Genomic DNA, 17448 nt, shown 5'->3' with positions numbered 1-17448 from the left:
CCCCCAGCCCTAAGCACATTCCTCCCCGGCTCACACATCCCCAAGGATCCCCATTGCCCAAGTCCAGCAACAAACCATCCTTTTCACTGAACTTCTTTATTCATTCAACAAACACTCCCAGCGTCCCCTCTGTACCCAGCCCAGCCCCCAAGGAGCCTCCAAGTCAGAAGAGACAGAGCTGGACGCAGACACCACCCCAGCCGTAGCGTCAGAAGTACAGGGCTGACTGGGAGTGGTGGGAGAACCCTAGGGAATGCTGCAAGGAGGTGATAGCTGGGGTTCTGAGAGATGAATAAGAGTTTTCCAGGGAGGCAAAAAGTGGCAGAAAAACCTTGCAGGCTGGTGTGAAGGAATGGTGGGGTAAGCTTAACCTGCACAAGATGCCTTCTCACAAGCCTCCAGAAGTTGACTCTGTATAGCCAAAGGGCCAACACTATTGCCCATTATACAGAGGATGGAACTGAGGCCCAGAGAGAGGAAGCAACTCTCCCACCATCACACAGCAAATAAGTGGCAGAACCGTGGGCTCCAACACCTGCGCGCTTAACCTCTGTACTCTGAGCCTCCTCCTTTCACCATGCTGTTCCCTCTGCCAAGAATGCCTTTCCTTCCTTCACCCGCTGAAAAGCTCCTGTTAGGGTCCATTGTCATCAGTTGTGTGATCCTCTGGTCTGGACAGAAAGGGCCCCAGTGTACAGGCAGGAAAACTGAAGCCCTGGGACACTCAGGTGCAGTTAGGGTGGACTGGGACCTCAGCTTCTCCTGGTCTCTTACACAATTCTGAACAGTCACACAGACTCCCCCCAAAAAGTGAATTTTCAGCCAGGGCAGCTCTCTTGTGCTTGGCTTCCTCCAGCTAAAGAGGGAGGGGGGAATAGAAGCCTGAGATCACATATTTAAAGCTATATAATGTCTTCTCTGGAAATGAGACAGGAAGCTCCAGGCCAGGCCCTGAGAGGTTGGGAAGATGGGGGGTACTTAACTCTGGTCCCTCGATTCTGGGGTGGGGGGGCTCAGTAGACCCCACCATTGTATCTGTCTTGAATCTTTACAAGTTCCCAATGCTGCGAGGCTGCTGTTGCTCTACAAGCCAGGGGTGCTCCCCCAAGTGCAATATCATTTGCCCCATGAGGAGGTCTCTGAAGCAGGAGGCCCAGAGAGGGGTAGGTCCCTGCTCAAGGTCACACAGCCAGTCAGTGGAGACCAGAACCCAGAGGTCTGTGTGCAGGAGATATAAAAAAGACAGAGAATGGGGTTCTCCCTCTAGACGAGCAGGGCAGGTGAGGGTCTCATGCCTCTGGACACTATCCCTGGCCTCCACTCCACAGTGCATCCAGCTGGGGGCCCAGGGCGCTGAATGGTGGCCGGTCTTGTGGGCTAGGGGCCCAGCACAGCTTCATGAGCTCATGAACCTGAGGTGGTGGGAAGAGACAACAGGGTCACATGTGAGTGGTAGGAAGGACATGACTCCTGTTCACAGTTTTAAAATATAAATTAGACTCCATCCCTCCCTTGCTCCAAAGCCTCCCATGGCTCCCTATGGATCTTAGAACAAAATTTCATCTCCTCCCTTGCCTCCCTCCCTCTACCATCACCTCCATCACCTCCTCTCTTGTTCCATGCAGCCACATCTGCCCCCATCTCATTTTGTAAATACACCAAACTCATTCCCACCTCAGGGCCTTTGCACCTGCTGTGTGCTCCACTGAGAATGCCCTCTCCCAGCTTTCCCCATGGGTGAGATCCTCTTTCTCCTTCAGGCATCACCCCCTCTAAGAGGCCATCCCTGACCACACCCCCCTATCTCTTTCCAGACATTGATCACCACCAGAATGTTCTTGTTAGCTTCTGCTGGACAGGGAGGAGGGGTAGTATGTCTTCTGTCCCCTGCTGGGTCCCCATCACCCAGCACAGAGCCAGCACACAGTCAGCACTCAATAAATGTTTGTGGCCTGAACAAATTAATTTGTGAATAACCAACCACATGTCAGACACTTCCACAAAAGCTGTGATGAGAAACTGTAAAAGTCACCATCATTTACTGAGCACCAACTGTATGCCAGGCTCAGAGCTGAGCAATGGAGAGATGTTAGCTAATCTGATACTCTCCCACCCTATAAGGCATTGTTATTCCCATTTTGGAGACAGGTAAACTGAGGCTCTGAAAGTGTTTGTGACTTGCCATACAGTGAGAGAGCAGCAAAGTAGAGCCAGAAATCCCCTTCAGCCTCATGCTCTGGTCCCTGCTCTCAATCAAGAGATATCTGTGGTGGAGAGACCCAGAGGGACCAGCGGGCTTGCCCAGGCCCCCTGGTGAATCTACAAAGTGGGAAACTGAGGCAGGCCCTCCAGTGCTCACCTCACCAGGACAGGCAGGAGGTGCGGGCAGCCTCTGGCCCTCGGCCAGCAGCTCCAGGAGGCGGCAGAGGGCTGGCGCATCTCTCTCACATCCCATCATCCGCAGGAACTCCTGGAGCCAAGGGGGAGGGCCCGAGGTGGGGGAGGAGCCATCCATGATGGAAGGGGGAGTGGCCGCCCGTGATGTGGGGGTCAGCCATAGTGAAGGGAGGAAGGGAATTACCCACCCGTGGTGGGGGAAGGGGCCCTCCTTAATGGAGGAGGAGGAATTGTCTGTGATGCATGGGGGAGGGGCTGCCTGTGGTGGTGTGGGAGGTGGGGGCCAGCCATAGTGAAAAGGGGTCCTACTGGAGCCTCTAATGCTGGGACCAGGGGACCCTGAGCAAGCGAGGGACGCGGGCATAAACAGGACGGGGGTTGGCCTGGAAGGGATTGGGGGGGAGGAGGGTATTGGGGATCCAGGGGTGCCGACTCACGGCTGAGGGGCTACAGCTCTTGTCACTGTAGGTGAAGAGCTCGTACAGGACGACCCCGAAGCTCCAGACATCCGACTGACGCGAGAAGATGTTGTCCGAGAGGGACTCTGGGGCGTACCTGGAGGGGAACAGGGAGGCCTTGGGGGCGACAGTAAGGCAGAGGACGGGAAAGGGCGCAGCCTCGGACTGGGGTAGCTGGTCACGGTAGGTGGGAGTAACGAGAAAGTCTCCAACCCTGTGGTGCCCCGGGGCGGGGCCTGGGCGGGGTCAGGGCGGAGCCAGAACAAGAAAAGGAGCGTGGTCGGGAAGGGGCCGCGGCCGTGGGGGCGTGGCCGGGGCGGGCCCCAGACCCTGGGGAGGAGGGGCGGGGCCAGGAAGGTGGGAGCAGGGGAGGGGCCTGGGTAGTGGGGAGGAAGGGTGGGGCAGGGGCGAGGTCTCTACCAGAAGATGGGGCTCTGGCCTGGCTCGCGGACCACGTAGTAGTCTTTGTCGAGCGGCAGCAGCTTGGCGAGGCCGAAGTCGGCGATTTTGACATGCGTCTCGCTCTCCACCAGGATGTTACGGGCTGCCAGGTCGCGGTGCACGCAGCGGCGGGAGCCCAGGTACTCCATGCCCTGCGGGAGGGCATGGAATATGGACCCCAGGATGACGCCGCAGGGGCCCCAGTCTGACATGGAATCCAACACCAGCCCCAATCCAGACCCCAAGCCTAACCCTACCCCTGACCCATCCTGCACTCCAGTCCTGACCTTAGCCCTAACTCAACCCCACTTCCAACCTGACCTGGACCCCAAACTTCAACCCTCAGCCTTCCTGGCTAATCCACGCAGACCTTCCCCAGGTCGAGCCAGGTCAGTTCCCGCAGGTCTGCCGGGCGCCCCGCCCTCTTCCGACCCGCACCTTGCAGATTTGCGAGGCGTAGAGGAGCAGGCGGCCAGCGTCAAGGCGCGCGCGGTGCCGCTGCAGGAAGTCGCGCAGGCAGCCGCTGGGCAGGTACTCCATGACCAGCCGCAGGCTCAGGCGGCCTAGGGGAGGCGGGGGAGGCAGGGAGGAGTCACCACAGGGCCTAACTTTGTCTACTCCCCCTCCCCATTCTCCTTCCCAGTTCAGAGTGGGACCTCGTGTCCCTCCCGCCTCAATATTGCTTTCTGTAAAATGGGAAAGGCAAGAGTGACGCTTATCGCTAATGTCTTTTTGAGTACTTTCTGCAATATTCATTGATTCTTTTAAACCTCATAATGACCCATTTTTTCCGGTGGGGAAATTGTCGATCCCAAGGCAGTCTAGATCTGGATAAACGAGACCAGTCAGGGGGATATATGTATATGTATAGCTGATTCACTTTGCTGTACAGCAGAAACTAACACAACATTGTAAAGCAACTATACTCCGATAAAAATTAATTAAAAGAAAAAAAAAAAAAAACAAGAGACCAGTCAGTAGCACCCGCACTGGCGTTCTCAGACCACCCTAAAATGGTACTGCAGAAGGATGAGGATGTGTGATTTGAAGAGCATCCACTTGGGAGGTGGCTTACCTGGGCCATAGCTGACACCCCGGTACTTGACAATGAAGTCACTGTGGAGGGCTTTGAGGATCTGGATCTCCCGCTGGAAGTCCCTCTGCTGTTCTGGCCCACTGTGCTGCAACTGCTTCACGGCCACCAGGGCACCTGTGTTGTCGCCCAGCGGGTCATAGCGGCACAGTTCCACGCTGCCAAAGTTGCCCTGGGGGACAGCAGGGCTGGTGTCCACGTGCATGGGTGCTACCTCACCCACCCCAGCCTAACCCTCCTCACCTTGCCCAGCTGTGAGATGTACTTGAGGTGTCTCTCCTCAAAGATGGTAGGGTCCTGGCAGGCATAGAGCTGGGCACCATTCCAAAGCCCATCACGGGGCGCCAGGGCACCAGGTGTGGGGTCTGAGAGGAGCTCATAATCTGCGGGGCACAGGCAGTGAGTGAGCAGTGCATTGGGCCCTAAGCCCCCACTCCTGACTTGCTGTGTGACCTCCATCTGAATGCTTAGCCTCTCTGTGCATTATGGCAGGGCCTCTGCAAGCCAAGAGGTACTTTGTGGGGCTGGGAAAAGGTGCTCTTGGGCAAAGGCAGCCCTCTTATGCAGTGCACATGCTGTACACAGACAGAAGGGCATTTCCCAGACTCCACTGCCATGGGGTATGGTCAAATGACTGAACTCAGGCTGATAGGGGACAGAGACATGCTGAATGCCCCCTTAGGCCCAGCCCATGGAAACCTAGGTGGGACCTTCTACACTCTCTCTCTTGTTTTCAGAGGATCCAGCAGGGGCCTGAGGCCATGGGATGGGGGGAACCACAAAGGGAGAGTTTCTTGTTGACCTGGACACCCTCATTGAATGAGAACTAAACATCCATCATGTTCAACCTTGAATTGAGGGGCCTATTTGTTACAGCAGCTGGTGAAACTTGTGCTGACTGTCACAGTCACCAACCATTCCAACCTTGCCAGGCACACAGGGCAGGCTCTACATGCAAACCTCGCTCTCCTACTGGGCCCAATACGACATGCCGGCCCTGCCCACCCTGCCTGGCCCAGTGGGCACCTGAAGTGATGAGGCTGTTCAGGTCACGGATGACAGCGCGGAAAGAGGGCCTCTGGCCTGGCTCATAGGCCATGCACTGTTGGATCAGCAGGGCCAGCTCCATCCACTTGGGTGCAGGCAGTTGCTGCCGTTCCTGGTAAAACTGGAGCTTCTGAGGGCAGGAGGAGGGGCTGGTCAGCCCCAGTGCACCCTCAGAAGGTACCCCCAGACACCCCCATCCTCCCCAAGCTGGACTTCAGTCTACCCTTCTGTCAAATGAGAGCTCTAGCAGCCAATACTCGTGCTCTGACCTTGGCAGGATCCAGGGTGCTGATGGGCATTGTGACACCGCTGAACACCTCCCAGACTGTGGCACCAAAGCCCCACTTGTCAGCTTCCAAGCCAAGTGTTCGGGCCTCCTGGAGACACTCAGGGGCCACCCAGGGGATCCTGTCAGTGAGCACTGGTGGAGGGGCAAGGATGGGGTCAGGGATCTGCTTCCTTGCCTCACTAGGCCCCTCCCTCCTCCACCCCTCAGCACTTACTCTCCAGGCTTAGCACAGTGGGGCTGACACCGGGGTCACTCAGCTTGATGAAAGGCAGGTTCCCGTCAGCCCCCTCCCGAGCCAGGAGCACCTTCCGGGCTGAGACATTGCCGTGAGGGAGACCTTTGTCTTCCTAAGTGGACCAAGCATAGGAAAATGCCAAGAATGATGAATGAATATTCTGGCTGGCGAACTCCTGCACATCCTTCAAAGCCCACCTGGTACTGCTCAGGCCATTCTTCAGCACCTTCCCTAGACTATTGGCAGTCCACCCCCCGTGTCCCACCCTCTTCTCCAACATTGCTCCCCCATCCCATGGCTCCCCACTCCCTTCAGGATAAAGTCAAAGTCCTCAGCCCGGCACTCAAGGCCCTTTGAGATCCAGCTCTTGTTCACTCTTCCCATGAGCTTCTCTCTCCCACATCTCCACCCTGTTCTCCTGCCAGGCAACCTGCCTGGTGCACACCAGGACAGGCAACACACCTTCTAAGCTGCAGCCTTTGCCCAGGCTGTTCCCTCAGCCTGACATGCCCTCCTTCCTTTCTCCTCTTAATGAACTCCTACTTAATCTTCAAGGTCCCAACTCTAATGTTCTTTCTTCTGGGAAGCCTGCCCCCCTGGCCAGCCTCATTGCTCACTACTCCCCTCAATTTCCATGAATTACAAGCTGTTCCCTTCTGCTCTTACACCTCTGAACCTGTTTATATGCTGTTCCCTCAGTCTAAAATGCCCTCCCCTTGCACCCTTGCCAAACTCCTGTCCACACGACAGAGCCCACTCTCAAAGCCCTGTACACTCTGTGAATGGAGGCTGGAGCAGCAGAGGAGCACTCACCAGATAGTTGAGGGCATAAGCCAGCTGTTTGATCACCTGTAGCTTCCAGCTGGCCGGCACCAGCTGGCCACACTTGCGCAGATATGTGTCCAGCGCTCCCAGGTATACAAATTCCTGCACCATTATGCCTGGTGGCAGTAGGGAGGGGCACGGTTGGGAGGTAGGACTGCACTTGTGTTAAACAGGCTCTGCCCCAGCTCCACCTTCAAGGGTCCCTTGAACTCTCAGCTCTGACTTTTCCCTCCCCTATTCCTCCATCCTTACCCTACTCACCTCTCTTCCTCCCCATTTCCCATCTCAGAACCATTTGTCTGAAATGCCTGGAAGGTGCCAAGCTCTCTCCATGACTCACTTCCAGCCCTTTGCATGTTCTGTGTTTCTGCCTGGAACATCCCTCTTCCTTCACTTCCCTAATGCCTATTTATCCTTGCCTTTCCAGCTTAGAACTTATCCTTGCCTACCCAGAACCATTGCTTGACCTCCAAGCTGGGTTAGCTGCCTCTGATCACCCACAATGCCCTGCGCTGCCCCCATCACACTAAATCATTTATCATCCTGCTCAGCTTATCGTGTTCTACGCTAGGCACCCAGCTCCTGGCACATACTGGGCTCCCAATATATAGCTGCTGAGCTGAACTGATGGAACCGAGGCTTGGAGAGGTAGCGTGGACCTTGCAAAGCTGCAACAGAGTGAGATTGGAACCCAGGTCTGCCTGACTCGAGATAATTTTGAGGGGCTGGTATTGGTGGGAGCCTGGAGTTGCTTGCGCAAGGAGTGATGATTCAGGGAGACGGGTACAGGCTTGGAGATTTGAGGGGGAGGGTGATAGACCCTGGTGGAACGGAGCCCCAGCCAGGGCAGGCTCTGGATGTGTACTGCTATTGCTGCTCTAGATGGGCTCAATGAGGCAGGGCAGGGGTGGGGCGGGGAATGTCTCTCACTGTCTCCAGCCATGCACACGCCATGGAGCAACACGAGATGCTGGTACGACACTTGGCTCATCAAGGTCGCTGCTTCCAGGAACGACTGGGGAGGAAAGAAGGGAGAGAAGATGCGTGGGTTTCTTCCACTTTAGGGTCAGACCAAGGACCCCAAACTTGCTGCTCTCACACCTGCCTTAGGAGACCTGGCTGCCAGCCTCCTTTGGCCCTGGAGTCCACCATTAGTGCACACAGCACTCTGTATCATGATTTTCTGATGGAGGCAGGAAGTCCCCACTGTATTCTACCTTGAATCTCTCACACAAGTGGGAGATTTGGGGGTTGAGAAGGGCTCAAACCTTCCTCTGTGTTGCCCAGCCCCTGCTGATGCCTCCATCCGCATCATTCCTCTCTTCTCCCTTGCTCGTTCCTCTCTGACCCACTGGCCTCCTTGCTGTTCCTTAAACCTGCCAGGCTTGGCCCTGCCTCAGGACCTTTGCACTGGCTGTTCCCTCTGTCTGGCGTACTCTTTCTGTTTGCATCTAACTTCCCCGACCCTTCTATATTTCATGGAGATGCTGTGGCTACATTTCTGTTGTTTTAAGACCCTGTGTGTTTCCGATTTCTCTGAATCCATGAGCCCCTCTCCACCCAGGCTCTGATCCAGGAGGCCTGGTCCCACCCTGCTCACCTCCATGCAGTTCTTGTGCTTGGCATCCATCACTTTGAGCAGCACCTCTGTCTCTCGGGCCTCCCCATCCACAACCTCATGGCGACAGCCCCGGTAAATCTTGGTAAAGGACCCGTGACCCAGGTTCTCATGCTGGAGAGTGAGGGGGCGACATGAGAGTCCAGTAAGGGGGCTCCCATGGATCCAATCCCCTAGCCCTGGTCCAAGCAAGGCACAGGTAATGGACTCATTTTACAGATGATGAACCAGAGGCATAGGGAGGTTACATCACATGCCTGAGGCCACACAGAAGAGATGGATGTAGACCTGGTCTCTATGGATCTCAACTGAGGTATCCCCCCCATTTCCTGGGGCCCCTTACCCACTCCAGGCTGTCAGCAGGGATCTTGTGAAATGTCATCTGACTCAGCTGGCATTGGGATTGGGGCTGAACAGGGGATGATGTGGGTGGGTTGCAGTCTCTCCGGACCACAATCAGATTGGACTTTTCTATCGGGAGTGGATGGAAGAAGAAAACCAGAGGTCAGAGGTGAAAGGTCCTCAAAGGTTTGCTCACTCCCTGTCTCAGTGTGGGGTCTTCTTCAGAAGCCAATACTAAGAGGAGGACTCCAGGGCACATGGTTTATTTGAAAGGAGACTCCAGGAAGTCCCAGTGAGGGGCGGGAGAGTGAGACAGAGAGGGAAGGAACCCTGCAGGGGGTGCTAATGAGCAGGTGATGCTGTGGGCAGCCTCATCTCAGTCCTGCTAGGGATTCTGGGAGGCTCTGGAGAACTCATCAGTCCTGCTAGGGATTCTGGGAGACTCTGGAGAACTCATCAGTCCTGCTAGGGATTCTGGGAGACTCTGGAGAACTCATCAGTCCTGCTAGGGATTCTGGGAGACTCTGGAGAACTCATCAGTCCTGCTAGGGATTCTGGGAGGCTCTGGAGAACTCACACCTCAAAGTTGTCCCATCGAAGGGGTTTGTCTGAGAGCAAAATTCACCCACAGGAAGAGGCAGGAGATGGACAGAGGCTAAGTGCTAGTGACATCACTCAGATCCAGCTGTGCTGGGATCTAACCATGCCTGAAAGCAGCCTCTATCCCACGAGTCCCGAATCACCGTTTTTTCCCTCCTAAACTACCTTGACCTGCAGTCTCTGCCACTTGCCATACAAGAGCTGGAACAGACACAGAAAGGCAGGGACCCAGATTGATCACTCAGCTCAGGGGAGAAGGCAGGCTCACCTTTGGGTCTGGGGCTGCAGCAGAAGGTGAGGTTCAGCTCAACCCCATCCACGTGCAACCCACCATCCCAATAGGCTGCCAGGAGCTCTCGAAGACTGCTGTGCGGACGGCCAAGGCCAGCCAGGGAGAAGGTTCCTGTGGGGTCGCACCGGATGAGGCAGCCCTTGTAATCAGGGCCCAGGGGGGTCTGCAAAGAGGAGTGGTCCCTGAGTGGGAGTGGGCGGCACCCTCCCCCTCAAATCTCCAAGTCTTTGCCTATGCTGTTCCCTCCACTGGGAATGCCTTTTCCCTCCCCTTCTTCAGGAAGTAATGCTCAAATATCATCTCCTCCAGGAAGCCCTCCTTGCCCTCCTGGCCCCTATGGTAGACTGACCGGGACACAGACAGTTAGGAGGTAGCTGTCGAAATCCTGGGGACTGCGGCGGAGAACGTAGGAGCCGGGAAGTGAACCCCCAGTCTTGAGTTTGTTGATGGCAAAATCCAAGCTGTGGGGAAAGGTGGGAGGGAACTGAGATTCGAAGATGGAGAGAAACAGAGAGATAGAGGCAGAGAAACCAAACTAAACCTGAGTTCTAATTCTGGTTTCTCTGAAGCCCTGGGAAGGTCACCAGGTAACATTCCCTCACTCCCTCCCATTTATAAATTGAGCCAGAAGTTGGGCTTCTGCCTCAGAGATTAAAGAGGAGGCTGCAGGTGAAGCCGGGCACCGCGAGCATCCCCAGAAAATGGCTCTGGGGCTTCGAGGAGGGAAGCGGCTGCCCTGGAAGCAGAAAGGAGACCCCAGCCTCGTTGAGCGCCAATGATGCACCTGGCGCTGTTCAAGCACTTGATCCCTTGTCCAGGGCTCCTGAAAGGCGAGGACACAGAGGCTCCAAGAAGGGGAGTGACCGAGATTCGGTCCCGGTGAGCCTGGCCACATGGGGGCGGGTCCTTACGTGATGGGGCCATGGCACTGCTCAGCCACCTGCTCCAGCAGCCGCGGCGGCGCCACCTCCTTGCAGAAGTAGTGCCCGGAGTCAGTGGTCAGCCGGAAGTAGCCATCCACGAGCGCCACGAAGGACAACGCTGCGGGCAGCCCCGGGAACTCGGCCTCCTGTGAGGATCCGCGTCAGCGCACGCTGCGGCCCGAGGGTGACAGTCCCGCGTCCCTGCCCTCGGGTAAGGCAGGAGGGGAACGGGGTCCAGCACCCACCAGGATCTGGTTGTCTGTCCTGGTGATGGTGACCAGGCGGTGCTCCCCGGCGGGGCCAATGCGCGGGGCCTGCTTGATGCTGATATCCACGATTTCTGGAAAGTCGCAGAAGGGCTGGAGGACCTGGGAAGAAGGGGGAGGACTGAAGCTGAGGGTCCCTCCCCCTCCGAGCCCCCAGTCCCTTTTGGAAGCCTGGACCCCACCAACCCATACAACCCATACTCATGAGACCCGCCCCTCTCAGCCTCACCCAGTCACATCCCTCTCCCACCCCACCAGTGCCAAACCCCGCCTCCTTCTCTCGGCAGGTCCCCCAGCCCACCTCACCCCGAGCCCCTCCCTCACTTAGCTCCACTTTATCTCGCGGTGTCTCTTAGTACAGTCGGGAGCCCCACCCACCCTCAGTCCTGCCTCTTCCCTCAACCTGCAGTTAGCCCCACTCTGAGCCCCGCCCACCCAACTAGCCCCTCCCTCTACACCCCGCCCATTTCAATCCCGCCTCCTCGCTCAGCCCTACACCTCACTCAGCCGGGTGCCCTCCCCCACAAGCCCTCTCACAGTCCCTCCTCTCTTAGGCCCCGCCCCTCAAAGCCACTCCCACTTCCTTGCCCCGCCCCCGCCGTTGGCCCTGCCCAGAGCCCCAACCCACCCGACCTCGCACCTCGTGTTCTCCCGGGCTCCAGGCGATGCCACTGCCGCCAGCCACGCGGAGCAGCCCCGGCGCATCCTGACCACCAGCAGCTCCGGGGAGGCCCACGCGGAAGGTCTCGGTGGCCCTGTCTGGGTCCAGCCGCTCGAGGTCCATGATGTACTTGGCCATGAGCGAGTGCTTATCAGCCTGGCAGGCGGCCAAGCGGCGCAAGGCCCGGCGCACTGTCCTTCGGATACGCCTCCGCGTCACGAAGCTCAGGCCCTGGATCAGGTCGCGCAGGCGGGGGGGCAGGCAGACCTTGTAGCTGCGAGCGGGGGGAGTGGGGCCCTCAATGTGGAGAGGGGCCTCCGCGGGGAGGGCAGGGACGTACATCAACCCAGACTTTAGTTGAGGGGCTGGAGTGTCGCCTCAGTAAGGGGGCACAGAGACGCACTCAGGGACAGGCATGGGCGTAGGGCCTCTATAGGAAGGGCCGTTGGGGCCCATAAGACAGACAGGGACACACATAGTCCTTTTAGCTGCCTGAAGCCCGACAATGGAGTCTCAGTGGGACTGTGTTGAAAGGAGGGGTGTGGGCTGGGTCACATGAACACACTGGCGGCTTGTAGGTGGGAAGCCCCAAGGTGGGCTTGGACTCTGGCAATGCTCTGGTGGAGCCATGCTGGCTCACTCCCAGGTAGAGGCTGGGCGCCACAGCCTGGAAGCCCTCACCTGATGGTCTTCAGCAGCTCCTCGGGCCGCTGACCCTGCTCGAGGGCCATCTGGGCCAGGTCCAGCACAGCCAAGCTGAGACACTCACCCTGCTCCTTGAGGCTAAGGCCCATCGGGAGGCGGCCGCTGACCAGGTCATTGCGGTGCTGCAGGCCGGTCACAGCCCACCCGTGAGCCCTGATGTTGCTCTGTAGACCCCCACACCTGGGCTGACCTCCACCCCTGGACTGCCACAGGGAGGGTCAGCCGAGGCTGCCCAACCACGAGCCCTGATATTGCCCCGTGGACCCCACCCCTGGGCTGAGCCCCAGGCAGACCCCTACCTGGGCAAAGAGGTGCTCCAGGACTGGCAGGTCAAGGATGGCACTGGCTAAGTCCTTTCGTAGCCCAAAGCGGTGGCACTTCTCTAGCCCAAACCAGTTGGGGAAGTAAAAGCTGTGCGAGAGGGGAGAACCTTGGAGTGGGGATACGATGGAGGGACTGTGCCAGGACCTCACAGAGCCCAGGTTATGCCACTGACTTGCTGTGTGACCTTGGACAAGTGACCCACCCTCTCTGGCATTAGTTTCCTCACCTGTGAAATGAGCAGTGATCACGCCCTCCCTGGGGCACCCACCAGGAGGTGTGTGGAGATGGTGATCGAAGGGTCACTGTTGTTTTAAACTCCCATTTCCAAAGCCCTCAGCCAAAGGCATGCCCTCTCGGTATCATTTAACCCACACCTGTGGGAGGGGTTGGGCAGGGGACACTTCCTACCGGAGCCTGTAGACAAGGACCTGGGTGCCCGCGTCCTCCACGGAGAAGATGTGGCTCGGGGGGAACCAACAGGACAGGTCCTCCAAGGCCAGAGCAAAGAGGGAGTGGTACACGGGCAGGATGCCTGAGGGGACGCCCCCATCAGTTCCCTCCCAAGTCTCCCCATCTGTCCCCTGCAGGGCTGCCATGTTATCCCCACGCAGCCCCACAGGCTTTTTCTCACCTTCAGCTCTGACACCATGTCCCACCCCTGCTCGCACCCATTCCAGGGCTCCCCATTGCCCTTAGGAGAGAAGCCATGTGCTCAGTCTGCTTCTCAGGGCTCCCTGCCCCTCTCCCCAGAGCATCTCTTTCCATGTACAGTTTACCTCGAGGGATGACCAGCTGTTTCCCCTAGTTTACCATCACGCCTCTGAGTCTTTGCACGTGCCATTTCCTGTGCACCCTCCTCCCTTACCACATCCCTACTCATCCCTCTAACCCCAGCTCCAATGCTGACTCCACTCGGCAGTTCTTCCAGCTCCCAATCTGTGTTCTGCACAGTCCTACCCCTCCCTCTGGCCAAGCCTTCTAGGGACCCACTCACCACTGGCCTTAGCAGCCCAAACACATAGCTCTTCAGCTGAGTGGTCCCCAAAGGAGAAGGAGAGGCACTGCGGGGGTCCAGGCCCCCGAGGGGGCAGCAGCACGTGCAGGGCACCAGCCTCTGAAGAGGAGAGGCTGCAGGAGCGCTGAGGGATCAGGGGTGTCTCCTCACTTGGAGGTGCCATGAGTGCCACCTGCCTGGACACAGAAAGAGGCAGCCCCTCAGTTGTGATCAGGGGACAAGGCTACAAAGCTTCTGGGGTGGGGTTGGGGACAGAGATGCTGATGGGTGAGGTAGGGATGAAGCCGGAGAAAGAGGGAGGAGACAGGGACAGAGAGAAACTCAGAGATGGAGAGAGACAGAGAGGGGGAGCTGAGTGTGCAAGGTGGGTGAGGAACCATAACCCCCCAGGTGAGGGCTGTGCTGGGAGGCTGGAAGACATTCACACAACTTTGTGTGAACTCACTATCCAGACTCTTGGTGTCCAGGGCAGACATCTCTAGTCGATCTCCAGCCTCCACACATACCACCTCCCAAACCCTTCTCCAGACAGGCATGACCAATCAATCACAGATATAGGGATTTGCTAACCAGAAAGCAGATAGATACTGGCCTGTGCACATGGGTGGGGATAGAAGTGGCCATCCCTCCCTGTGAAGCTGGAGGATTCAAGCACTTCTGAGGCTGGGGCTAGAAGCTTTTGCAGCTGGTGTGATGCATGCCTTGGGGGCAGATCCAGACTGATGACTCAGTCAACAGAGATCTCTGTGTCTGTCTCCCCTGCTCCCTGCATCTCCGTTCCTTTCATCACTCCCACCATTAGGTCCCCATAGTAGGAAGCCCTCCCTGGGATAAGCCCAGGAGGAAACCGCCCACCTTATTCCCAGGCGCTCTACACCAGCCAACTTCCAGACCTCTGTCGCCCTGGGGGACCCAGAGCTCAGGACCCCTGGCTGGGTAGAGGGAGGAGTTGGGTTTCAAACCCAATGAGGAAAAGGGGGGAGACAGAGAAGATCCACATAAACTGACCCAAATGAAGAAGATACAAAAAGAGAATGTTGGATAAAAACTATGTTCCAAAATAATAGCGGGAGTGGGGCTGATAGCATTAATGAGATTTTAACACACCCAGAATATAAGCCTGGGACTGGGGATAGGTAAAAACCCCAGGCTCTGGGTTCAAATCCCAGCCCCACCGCATTCTGGTTTCATGACCCCAGCAGGGCTCCCACTGCTGGGACACAGCTTTCTCAGCTGTGAAATGTGCTGATTCCCACCTGCTTCAGTGAGGTGGTTTGCTGAGCCCAGCCTGAGCTGTCAACACGTTTAATCCACGCTAAGTGGCACAAATCCTTGGTGACATGCCCAGCAAGCACTTGACAAATGCCAGATAAACCAGACAGGAAGGTCCCTTAGCACAGTGATTTGGGGGTTACCATCAGGGAGGCAGGGTGTGGGGGAGAGAGAACTTTCCCCAAGGGACAGTCCGTTGTCACCAGCTCCCAGACCAGGAATTGGAACGTTCCCGTCCCATGAGCTCTGACCCTCCCCGCCACCACCCCATCTTGTCACTCCCCACAGAGGTGCCCACAGTCTTATGTCTAACAGTCGTCCTGATCTTGCCCAAATTTGCACCTTTATGTAAATGGAATCACAGAGCGTGTCTTGTGTTTAAAGTAAATCTTAAAGAAACATGATTTTTAGGGCTTCCCTGGTGGCGCAGTGGTTAGGAATCCACCTGCCAATGCAGGGGACACGGGTTCGAGCCCTGGTCCAGGAGAATCCCACATGTCGCGGAGCAACTGGGCCCGCGAGCCGCAATTGCTGAGCCCGTGAGCCACAACTGCTGAGCCCACGTGCCACAACTACTGAAGCCCACGCGCCTAGAACCTGTGCCCCGCAGCGAGAGAAGCCACCACAAGGAGAAGCCCGCGCACCGCAACGAAGAGTAGCCCCCGCTCGCCGCAACCAGAGAAAAGCCTGCTCGCAGCAATGAAGACCCAACGCAACCAAAAATAAATAAATAAATTTATAAAAAAAAAAAAAGAAAGAAACATGATTTTTAAAATATTGAAAGTAAAAAAAGAAAGTCTATCTGGGGCCCAGAAAAATGCCCCTGTTTTAACACCAAAAGTCCCACATGCTGGGAAGGTTGGCTGGTCCCCCAGTGTTCCGGCCTGGGACCTGGGATTGTAGGGGCTTCGAACTGTCCCCTCAGGGACCGGGAGCCCTGGGCGCATGCGCAATGATTCTTTCAGGTCCAGGAAGCTAGGAATTCGAGGCCTCCTATGCAGGATGAAACTGAGGCCCAGAGAGGGGAGCGCTTTGCCAGAGGCCACACACCCAGCTGTCCCAGCTCACATCTGGCAGCTTTCCTCAGAGGCCTGAAAGGCAAACTTGCCTTTGTCCCCAGCTGCGACTGTCCACACAGTCTCCTCCCACGCCCATCCCCGACCAGAGCCCTGTGGCACCACCAGCTCTTACCTGGAGGTGAGGACCTCTGGGCCAGCTACGGGAGGGCAGAGGCGAGCAACAGCGGGAGGAAAGTCCCACTCGCTCCTTCCTGTGTGGGCCCCTCAGCTTCCTGAACTGCTGTCACTTACCGAAAGTCATGGCCATGTGGGCGATGGGGGGGGAGGGGGGCGGGGAGGGGCAGAAAGTTCCGGAAGCCTCTGCAGCAACCGTCCTGCTCAGACAGGCTGCTGGAGACCCCAGACCTAAGGGGAGGGGTGACAGCACAGAGAAGGGCCCAGGTCACACAGGAGTGTCTCACCAGGATCCAGGACTCACTCTCTGTGGGGCCCTGGCAACACCCTGGCTTCTCCAGCCTCAGTTTACCCATCTGTGGCATGTGTGGGTTGGGCACCTAGATGAACTAATTTCGCGCCTAAGGAAGGGAACTGGGCTGGATCTGCCCAGGAAGGAGGCAGGGAAGTTGCACCAGACAAAAGTCAAGTTCTCCTTCAAGGTATTTCTCCCATGAGACCCTGGGAGGGATAATAGCCCCCTATTGTGCTCTGTGCCCTAAGCCCAGCCTTAGAAACTGTGAAAACCAGACAGACCCGGACCTGCCCTCAGGCTCACCTCACTATCTGGTCTGGCAGGGAGGCAATTAATCATTATGGATAACAAAGAAAACCAAGGTAACAGGACAAGCACAGGCTGGGGCTCCGGTGCGGGCGGGTCGGAGGATCTGTGTAGAGGCCAGGATGGATCCAGCAGGAATCTGAAGTGGGACAAAGAGGGCTCCTGGCAGAGAACACTACGAGCGCAAAGGCCCAGAGGTGGGAGTGAGTCGAGCTGTTTATGGCCCCAAGGGTGTGGCTGGGTGCAGTGAGGAGGGAGGGGGATGGCAGGGCAGTCAGCTGGGGCCAGATCACAGCGGGGTCTGATGGATGCTTTTTAACACCCCTGAGGCTCTCATGAGTGGAGGAGTGGGGCAGTATCCAGGTCAGACCGGGGCCAGTGTCCTTAGTAGGATACAAACCCCAGAAAGTAGAGCTTTGGGGATAGATTTTAGAGGACCCTTTCATCTCTGTAATCCCGTCACAAGCCCTGGCACAAAAATGGCTTTGGTACGATTTTGTTGACTTTAATTCAGTCACCCACAGACACTTCTTGGGCACTTCCTGTGTGCAGGGCATTGGGGACACAGCAGGGAACAGAGAAGACCCAGTCTCTGCCTGGTGGAGCCAACAGTCTAGTGGGGGAGATGACAATAAATAAACTATCATCGAATCAGTGTTTCAGTGGCCCTCGGTGCCAGGCTGCTAGGAGAAACGCTGAGTCTGGGAGGGATGCGTGGAGGAAGTGACTTTGATACTGAGATCCAAGGACAAGTAGAATTAACCAGAGAGTGATCTGGAGGCGTGGGGAGTTCTGGCAGAGGAACAGCCCAGGCAAAGGCTGAGAAGCTGGGCAAGGTCACAGCGTTCCTG

The 17448-nt window shown here is 56.9% G+C and overlaps 1 protein-coding gene across 1 annotated transcript; it reads right to left on the bottom strand.

Moving 5' to 3' along the window:
* Positions 1–80: 80 nt before the first annotated feature.
* JAK3 (Janus kinase 3) lies at positions 81–16035 on the bottom strand. Its single transcript, XM_082380397.1, has 24 exons — positions 15995–16035; positions 13511–13707; positions 12925–13048; positions 12492–12603; positions 12169–12314; positions 11467–11761; positions 10806–10928; positions 10549–10706; positions 9987–10098; positions 9614–9800; positions 8747–8874; positions 8386–8517; positions 7716–7800; positions 6774–6901; positions 5940–6072; positions 5706–5857; positions 5416–5566; positions 4633–4772; positions 4372–4561; positions 3735–3859; positions 3276–3448; positions 2835–2952; positions 2360–2470; positions 81–1412 (listed from the first exon to the last, which is right to left on the bottom strand). The coding sequence occupies exons 2-24, from the start codon at positions 13692–13694 to the stop codon at positions 1305–1307; spliced, it is 3315 nt and encodes a 1104-aa protein (XP_082236523.1). The 5' UTR covers positions 13695–13707; positions 15995–16035; the 3' UTR covers positions 81–1304.
* Between the last annotated feature and the right edge of the window lie 1413 nt (positions 16036–17448).

Source organism: Balaenoptera borealis, assembly GCF_965194805.1.
Source record: "Balaenoptera borealis genome assembly, chromosome: 2".
Lineage (NCBI taxonomy): Eukaryota > Metazoa > Chordata > Mammalia > Artiodactyla > Balaenopteridae > Balaenoptera > Balaenoptera borealis.
This window is presented reverse-complemented; position numbering and strand designations above follow the sequence as displayed.

What these genes read in the sequence shown, in the direction of transcription:
- JAK3 (XM_082380397.1), bottom strand. Translation starts at nt 13,694, where the DNA reads ATGGCACCTCCAAGTGAGGAGACACCCCTGATCCCTCAGCGCTCCTGC. An exon ending in ACATCTCACAGCTGGGCAAG is followed by an intron (nt 4,562 to 4,632) that starts GTGAGGAGGGTT and finishes GCTGTCCCCCAG; the next exon opens with GGCAACTTTGGCAGCGTGGA. An exon ending in AGAGCTGTAGCCCCTCAGCC is followed by an intron (nt 2,471 to 2,834) that starts GTGAGTCGGCAC and finishes CCTTGGCTCCAG; the next exon opens with GAGTTCCTGCGGATGATGGG.